At 38.8% G+C, this 9716-nt stretch overlaps 1 protein-coding gene across 3 annotated transcripts in view; it reads left to right on the top strand.

Moving 5' to 3' along the window:
• Nucleotides 1-3992, top strand: part of MAP3K1 (mitogen-activated protein kinase kinase kinase 1) — a 74797-nt gene extending 70805 nt beyond the window's left edge. For 2 of the 3 annotated variants that reach the window (XM_013984792.2, XM_013984793.2), the window contains one exon: nt 1386-3982. In XM_013984792.2, the coding sequence (XP_013840246.1) occupies nt 1386-1535 (150 nt within the window). In that variant the 3' untranslated portion in view covers nt 1536-3982. Of the gene's footprint in view, nt 1-1385 lie in introns of all 3 variants that reach the window. The other variant, XM_003133973.5, reaches the window with a different exon arrangement.

The raw sequence follows: 9716 nt of genomic DNA on the forward strand, positions 1-9716 counted from the left end.
ATGTCCTGTATTTTAAAAATTCACTCCTGGAGTTCCTGTCATGGCACAGCGGAAACTAATCCAATTAGGAACCATGAGGTTGCCGGTTTGGTCCCTGGCCTCGCTCAGTGGGTTAAGGATCCGGGGTTGCTGTGAGTTGCGGTGTAGGTCGCTGACACAGCTTGGATCCTGCATTGCTGTGGCTGTGGTGTAGGCTGGCAGTTGTAGCTCCAATTTGACCCCTAGCCTGGGAACCTCTGTATGCTGCAGGTGTAGCCCTAAAAAGCAAACAAAAAATAAATTAAAAAATTTCACACGTAAGTCAGAGGCCAAGTCTGTTCTACTTTGCTGACAACTCTCAAATCCATTCTCTCCATTTCTACCAGAGAATAGTGTAATGATTGAGATTTATTCTGCCCACCTTCTGTTTTCTTTTTTTTGTCTTTTTGTATTTTCTAGGGCCGCATCCACGGCACATGGAGGTTCCCAGGCTGGGGGTCTAATTCGTAGCCGCTGGCCTACACCACAGCCACAGCAATTCCAGATCCGAGCTGCGTCTGCGACGTACACCACAGCTCACAGCAACGCTGGATCCTTGACCCATTGAGCGAGGCCAGGGATCGAACCCGCAACCTCATGGTTCCTAGTCGGATTCGTTCACCACTGAGCCACAACAGGAACTCCTTGTTTTCTTATTGATAAAATGGATATAATAGTAGCACCTACTTCATTAATTATTTATATTATGAGGATAAACAGAATTACCTCTGGGCCTGAATAAAGCACTTGGCATACATAGTCACCTCTGTGCAGAGTGGCTAGTATTAGTCCTCTGAGCTGACCCCCAGCACCTCTCACCTGCCCTAACCTCCTTCTGTCCTCCCCATGCTGATATAACTTCCTCAGTCACCTGAAAAATATCAGTGCAGTTGTGTTTCTGATGTACTAAATTGACTGGCCAGGTGTAGTCTTACTTACTCTGAATAGCTCTCTGCGCTAAAATATATATATATATATTTTTTTCATATATATAAATGAAGCAAAGAGGGCAGACTCTTTTGGAGAGTGAATATGAGGAAAGCAGAATTGATCTGAATGAATACTTTACTTCTCTAATAATTCTGATGCACTTAGCCTTGTTCATTTACGACAATAAAGAGAATTTGTAGTACCATCTGATCAGGATGCGTTTGGTCAAAGTCTAAAATCCTAAAATTTGAAGGAAACCTCTCATCCATGGGTGAGTTTTTCCATAGACTCCTTGTTAGCAAAAGCCCGCCCACTTCTGTTTTAATTCCTCTAGGTACAGGATGCCTCAACAGAGGTTATGAAATATATGCCACATGTGATTCTTTATCAAAAGTTCCAGTTGTCGGGAGCTTTAACACGAGGGTTTTCTCTTACAGATTGCCAGTGCAACTACTGCTCCATCAATCCCGTCACATCTGTCTCCTGGTTTACGAGATGTGGCGCTTCGTTGTTTAGAACTTCAACCTCAGGACAGACCTCCGTCGAGAGAGCTACTGAAGCATCCAGTCTTCCGTACTACATGGTAGCCATTATACAAACAAACTATAATGGAGACAGGATGCTTAACAAGAGAAAAAACTTTTGTGGGGAACCACGTCGATAATCTACTGGCCTTTGTGCCACTGAACAGCTATGAATGAGAACAGTGGGGAACCCTTACCTAAGTATGTGATTGACAAATCATGATCTGTACCTAAGCTTAGTATGCAAAAGTCCACAATTTGTGCAGAAACTGTAAACCGTGCCTTTCAAAGAACTGGCCGTAGGTGAACAGGAAAGCAATGAAGTTTGCATGACTAATTAACAGAAGCATAATTTTTTTGGAGCACTTTTTCAGCAATATTAGCAGCTGAGGGGCTCAGGATCAATTTTAATGTTTCAATTATTCTTCCATTTCATATTGTGGTCACAAGCAAGGGGTTCTGCAGTTCTTTTTTTTTTTTTTTGGTCACTGGTTATAAAAATCATCTGCCTCTTTTAGGTCAGAATATGCTATAAGTAGCAGAAATAAATATATTTTTTAAAAGTTGATAACTTCTTTATGACCTACAGTTGACCTTTATTTTTTTAAATACCTGGGCAATTGTGGTTCATTGTGCATTTTACTGTTGGCCAATTCATTTCTTTTTTGGAAATTATGGTTCTATATTTTCATTTCACCTTCACTTTTGTTTAATATTCAGGGAAAGGTGATCTTTTCAAACCAGAAAAAAAAAATAGAACTAGATGTGAACTAGAGTTTATTAAATATCTTGCTATTGCAAGAGTTTTTTAAATACAGATTTAATTTTGTTTTTAAAATTGGAATATAATAAAATACTACCTTCATTGAGTCAGTCACTGCTCTTCTCATGCAGATTAAGTATAAATTAAGTGAAAGTCAATTATCCTGTGATGCAGCTCACAACCAAGATCAAGATTACCTTGAAATTTGAATTTTTTTAATGTATTGGTTTCTTTTGTAGGAAACTTCACACCATTTAATTCTTACTCTGTATGTAACAATCCATCATTCATCATCACAAGTGATAACAACATTAACTGCTGTTTTCCTTCTACCATGCATCAGCTCTTAACAGTAGACCTGGCAGATAGGTAATTAAAGAAAAATTAACTTACTCAACTACCGATGAATAATAGTGTTTTTAAACAGTAAATTTACTTTGAACTTGGAAAAATGTGTTCAGAAAGAAAAGTAAAATTGAATTTCATTTACATACTAATTCCTTGGATTTTGCACAATTATCTAATGGTTTTTGTCTGAGTTGAATTCAGATGCATGGACTCCTGAAGGAAAATGGCAGCTCTTTTACCTTTTTTCTGTGAGTCTTTTAAAACAAGTACTGACTAAGCATTTAATACAAGTTTGTGAGATGTTAAGTTTTAACTCTTCAGAAGCCAGTTGAATTGTTGCAGAGTTAAATAGAATTGGTTATTCTCAAAGACTCAGGATAAATAAATAAGCTATATAGAGTACATTTTAAATGTACAGCGCAAATTGGAAGTAAAATAAGTTACAAGATAAGTTTACAGGGATATTTTGCATATAATTTTTAAAAGGCAGTTTTTAATGAATGTGTTTCTTAGTGAAATTTTACATTCCTTTGGTTGGAAGATTGGCAATATTTGAAGAGTTAAAAATAGTACCGAAATGTGAAGTTTGGTAGCTTCTACATGTATTGTATTTTCTTCCTCTTTTTTTTTTTTTTTTTTTTTTTGACTACTTAGAATTTTCACAATTCTAATAAGATTGTTTCCAAGTTTCTCATGTGCAAGCTTTAAAAGATGCACTCTTGCCATTTTATGTACTGGAAGATCATTGGTCAGATTAATACTGTGTCTGACAAAAATGTAAACTGTATAAACTGAGGAACCTCAGCTAATCAGTATTACTTTGTAGATCACATGCCCACCACATTTCAAACTCAAACTGCCTCTAGATGTCAAAATCCATTGTTTGAGTTTGTTTGCAGTTCCCTCAGCTTGCTGGTAATTGTGGTGTTTTGTTTTGTTTTGTTTTGTTTTCAATGCAAATGTGATGTAATATTCTTATTTTCTTTGGATCAAAGCTGGACTGAAAATTGTAATGTGTAATTATTTTTGTGTTCTTAATGTTATTTGGTACTCAAGTTGTAAATAACGTCTACTGCTGTTTATTCCAATTTCTACTACCTCAGGTGTCCTATAGATTTTTCTTCTACCAAAGTTCACTTTCACAATGAAATTATATTTGCTGTGTGACTATGATTCCTAAGACTTCCAGGGCTTAAGGGCTAACTTCTATTAGCACCTTACTGTGTAAACAAATGTTACAAAAAAAATCTCTGGGTTAAGAAAATTTGGCTTAAATGTATCCTTTGTTATTTTAAATATATCAAGATATTTTAATTAAAATTTTTACCCCATTGAACCAATTTTATAGTATTTGTACCTATTTTGGTGTTTTGTCTTTATAGTAAATAAAAGTTTTTGAACAAAAGTTGTACTTTTTTTTAAGTATGGAATTCTTTCAAAATAAATAAGAGTCATAAGAACACTATAAAGCACTCCCATATATCATTCACACAAAAACCTCACTCAGGTCTTGCCAGCGGCTCAGTTATGTCCTTTACAGCAAAAGCATCCAAACCAAGACCAGGTTTGCTCCCAGTTAGGGTTTCTTTAGTGTCATTCAATCCAGAGCCATTCCTCTCAGTTCTTCCCTAACCTTCATGACTTTAATATTTTCAAGATTACAGGATATTGTTTTATAGAAGTCCCTTAATTTGCATTTGATGCTTCCTCATGATTTAATTCAGAGTATGCATTTGTGACAGGGATAGCTCCTAGATGATGCAGTGTTCTTTGCAGGGTCTCTCTTATATGAGGAGGCAGGCAAGGTTAAGGTACCCCATTGCTGGTGATACTAACTGTGATCATCTGAGTAGGCTCTGCCACTGGAAAGTTACTTTTTCCCTTTATAATTAACATCTACCTTTATATTAAATATTTTGTAGAGGTGATATTTTGACACTACATAAATACCTTGTGATTCATCCAACTTGAGCTTTCTTGCCTGAATTACTACTCTTATGGTTGCCAAATAGTGGTTTTCTGTTTCCTGCACACCTTCTATATTACATTAATGGGCATTCTGCTAGAAAGAAGAGCTTTCTCTTCTTTCATTTATTATTCATTTGTATCAAATGGGCTTGTAGATTCCTATCAGTGAGATAAAATCCATTACTGTCATCACATATTTGCTCAAATTGTCACATTTAGCCATTGGGAGCCTCTCAGAGCAGCTTCTCTATTGACTGACAAGCCACCATTTTCTCTGGACACTTCTCTACCCTCAGATCCATCGTATGTGTTTGTTTCAGCCCTGGGATCAGGCAATTTTCCAAAGAGCTCTGACTTTGATTGGTATTTAAAAGCTGGTGCTAAATATGTTCATTGCTCCTGAGTGTCACTGCTCCAGGCCCTCTTGGTAGACAGAGCTAGAAATATAGAAATATATATGTATATGTATATATTCATGTACACATACATATTTGAGGTCTTGCATATATATGCAAAATATATATATTCATAACCATACACACACACATAACACCATGAGTTCACAGCAGTCTGTTCTGAATCTACCACAACCCAGGTTCATTCAAGCATTCCCTCTTCCCATACTTGGAACTCCCTTCCTGGACAGCAAGAAACCTGGCTTCCATTTGCCTCAATATATTGACTTATTTGCCCAAGTTCCCCATCTACCTTTGTAATCCACCTTCCTGTTCCCCATCAGGCTGCCACCTCACTCAGCTGCCTTCTCTGCATGCATGTTCCAGTTTGCCTTGTGTGTATACACACACAAACACACATTTTAGGAAAGTTTTAGGTTCACAATAAAATTGAGCAGATGATTCACGGATTTCTCACATACCTCCTGGCCCCACATAATACACAACCTCCTCTACTATCAATATCGAAGGGCTTTTTGACAGTTTTTTTTTTTAATTAAAAATCTTAACTGAAAACTATACTTTTGAAACTCTACCTTATGTGGCTTGGCATGTTATATACTTGCATCTACTACTACTGTTCCCAGATGGCACAGATTAAATGTAATTGATTGTTCATACAACTCTTTATATCGCACACTAACATACTATACTATTTATACATACTATACTATACTATACATACTATTTTAAAAGCATAATAATGACCATTCTCTTGCATTAAACTATTGGGAATGGGAATAAAGATTTACTTACTAGCTACTATTTGTCAGGCATACTTTACAACACAGTGGTTATACTCCATTTCACAAGTGAGAAAATGCAATTTAAATCCTTCTGCAATCCAAGCTACACCAGGGAACTTGTTTGCTCTGCCACAGAGTCTTAGTCATAGATTGTACCTGCAGTTGTATGTTGGCATTTTCCACTTTCATCCTTCATATTTCTGTTCAGCAGTCATTTCTTACATGATAAAATTAAATCAGAAACTAGGTAATCCAACTCTATAGGATAAGAAATGTCACTGAATAACTGAGTTCAGAAGCCATTTTGTGTCTCTATATTTGTTTTAAACTTTCTGTATAACTCGATTTAAATGTACCTTTTAAATAGACAATGGATTTTTTTTCCTAAAGGGCACACTTCAGTCATTTCAGGAAAATATTAACTTTGAGAAAAGCTTTCTACTTCAAAGGAATTAATAAATTAATTCTACTGTTCCCTGATTCTATTTAAATGCTACTATGGGAGTTCTCACCATGGCTCAAGGGTAACAAACCTGACTAGCATCCATGAAGACACGGGTTTGATCCCTGGCCTCGCTCAGTGGGTTAAGGATCTGGTACTGCTGTGAGCTGTGGTGCAGGTTGCAGATGCAGCTTGGATCTGGCATTGCTGTGCTGTAGCGTAGGCTATAGCTCCCATTCGACCCCTAGCTGGGAAATTCCATATGCTGAAAATGCGGCCCTACAAAGAAAAAAAAAAATGATATTAATAGTTTTATAAAATGACCAAATCTGCAGGTTCTGGAATCTAGAAAAATACCAGGATATCATGCCTATATGGACATGCCAATAAATGCCTTCGTGAACTGATGTGGTAATTCACTTGTTAGAAAACAAAATGCATCACATACTGCAGTCATTGGGGAACACAATGACAAACAAATGTATGCAAACTGCTGTATTTCCATGTAATAACCATTTTTAAGTTTGTCATTTTCTGGTGTAAGCAAAAATCTCATGTTGAATTACGAGAGGAAAGGATGCATCTTTTAAAAACTAAGACTCTGGAGCAGAACAAGCACCTCCCTGGTAACCACAGAGCTTGAGTCATCACCTAGGTCGAATCTGGATCTGCCACTTGCCAGTCATGTAACCTGTTAGACTTTTTGAACCTCCATTTCTGAGTCTATAAAATGAAACTAATGGTGTTGTTGAGAAATAAAAGACCTGTGTAAATGCCTCAGAACAGTACCAGGCACACTGGTACAATACGTGTTTGCATAAATGAATGAGTGACCCAAAAGTTAAAGACTCCATGCCTGTGGGGCTAGAAGTGGCCTCAGCACAGCTTTTGGCTGACCTGAAAGTTCATGCCAAATTCATGACTAAAGGGGCCATGGCTGCCATACTGGAATGGGGCGGGGGGGGGGGGAAAGTCCAGTATTGCCAAAGCCTCTACATTTTGAAAGGAGGCTGGAGTCTGGGTTTTTACATGAAATTTCTTGAGGTTTATACACTGGAAACTAATTTTTAAATTTTATAAAGAACTGTAGGCTAAGCAAAACTCATATGCTTGATCTGGCCTGAGACTAGCTGTTTTTTGACCTCTGACCTGGGTCCAGACCTATAAAACAAAACAAACAAGCAAACAAAAAAGTAGAAAATTAGAGTGGAACCTCAGTTTTGGGTATCTGGATCCAGGACTTTTGTCTTCTAAGATAAGAGGGAAATTACAGATGCTAGAGAACTAACTTATGAAGAGAAAACTGATGTCTAATTTTATGCACTAATGTGAAATGCTTACCACTAAAGCCTAATTATCACATAGCAAACTATGCTATGTGATATGTAGCATTCAAAATATGTAGCATTCAAATATGCCATGACAGTGGTATAGCTAATTTGGTGAGCTTTATTTTGCAATAAATATTCTGCATGATCGGTAACTAAAGAACTTCATTCATGACTGAAGTCAGTCTCACCACTTTGGCCCTCAGTTCATGGCTGTGCCGAATCTGCCGAGATAAAAACTAGGCTAAGTTAATGATATAAGAGGCAAAGTTTTCAGGCCCCAAAGTTCCTTTTCCTACAATGCTGAAATTCCTATTAGAGTTTATTTTTGAGATAACTAAGTGCTATTTTCCCTTAAAGTCAATTTGCTTAATGAGATCTCACAATATCTATGTAGATATACCCAGGGAATGCGGGTTGTAACTAGGATGAAAGGGAAAGGCCGGCAAGGAGGAGAAATTCTGAGATGTGGGGATACATGGGGAAATCTTTGGCAGGGAGTAGCATAGCCATATTTGCATTTTATAAAGAGAACGAAATGGGGCAGTACAAGAGGCAGAGGGAAAGAAGACAACTGCAATATCTAGAAATTATGAGGGGAGAGAGATGTCAGCATCATGGCAGAATACAATGTCCCCACCAAAACTGAATCATGAAGAAACAGAAAAATATGAACAGACCAATAACAACTAAGGTGACTAAATCAGTAAACAAAAACCTCTCAACAACAACAAAAAAAAGCACAGGGCTAGATGATTTCACTGGAGAATTCCATCAAACATTTAAAGAATACCAATCCTTTTCAAACTCTTATAAAAACCTGAAGAGGAAGGAACACTCCCAAACTCATATTATGAGACCAGCATTACCCTGATACCAAAACCAGATAAGGACACTACAAAAAAAGAAAACCAGAGGTCACAGGTAGTCCAGGATGGTGGTGCAGGAAGATCCTGAGCTCACCTTCTCTCAGAGGCACACCAAATCTACAACTACATATGGAACATTTCCCTCTGGAAAAGACGTGAAAACTAGTTGAACAGCACCTTCATAACAAATCACAAAAGGGTTCCATTGAGACAGGAGAGAGACAGTCTCACCTAAACCCTACCTCAGTGCAGCTACTCACAAATTTGGAAGGGTGTCAAAAGTCCAGGGTGTCTCCCTGAGGTTTGTGCCCACAACAGGTCCCCCAATCCATGGGACCTATAGTGGAGAGATGAGCCCCCAAAACTTCTAGCTAGGAAAACCAACAGGGCTCATGTCCAGGGGACCAAAAGGGCTGTACAGAACTGAGATATTTCTTTTAAAGGACTGACACAGACTCACTCACCCCAGGTACCAGAGTAAAAACAGCAGTTTGAAAAGCACCTAGACTATATGTGAGAGAGATCCATGTGCTAATTATAACGCCTCTGCTGGAAGGGCAGAGGCCTGCTGGGGCTTCCCCCCAGGGCGGGAAGCACTGGGGGCACCATTTTTATGTTCTCCCTCTTCCTTGACAACACCAGTGAGCGCACCCCAGTTCTGCACTCTCCCGCTGCCCACTAAAGCCAGGAGATAGGCCCCACCCAGTGGCCTGCCACTGCCCCAATAAAGATGATGGGCACACCTCAGGTCTGCACTCTCCCACTGTCTCACCAAAGCTGGTGGGCATTCACAATACATGCAGGGGACGCTCCTTGATCATCTGGCTCTGGTAGCCAGGGGAGCTTGTATTCCTGGGTCCCATGGGACAGTTACACTTGCAGAGGCAGTCTTTAGTGGTCTACTATGCAAAGAGACCACAGGCTGAAACACAAACCCATTCTTTCTGTGAAAAAGGCCTATTTACTTATCCTGAATTTCAGCCCATGGGACAGACCTCAGGTTTACCAGACATCTAGAAGCTACGGAGTTGTTCGCAGGGAACATAGTCCAAGTCTTTGCACCCTCCCTCAGCCTGATCACAGCTCACTGGAATCTCCCAGAAAGAAGTTTATATGCTCGTCTATGGCTCCAATTTTTGTAACTGTTGCTCAGGGGCACGCCTCCAGATCACCTCATTCGGAGGCCAGCAGAGTTTACAATTAAGGTCCCACAGGACTGTATATATTTGCATACTTCAAAAGGTGCTACCTGAGTGTTTAGTTTCCATTCAACCTGAAACTAGGTGCTGACTGAGACTGTGATAGTCTTGGCACACCTCAAGAAT

The sequence above is a fragment of the Sus scrofa genome, chromosome 16 (genome assembly GCF_000003025.6).
Source record: "Sus scrofa isolate TJ Tabasco breed Duroc chromosome 16, Sscrofa11.1, whole genome shotgun sequence".
NCBI classification, from domain to species: domain Eukaryota; kingdom Metazoa; phylum Chordata; class Mammalia; order Artiodactyla; family Suidae; genus Sus; species Sus scrofa.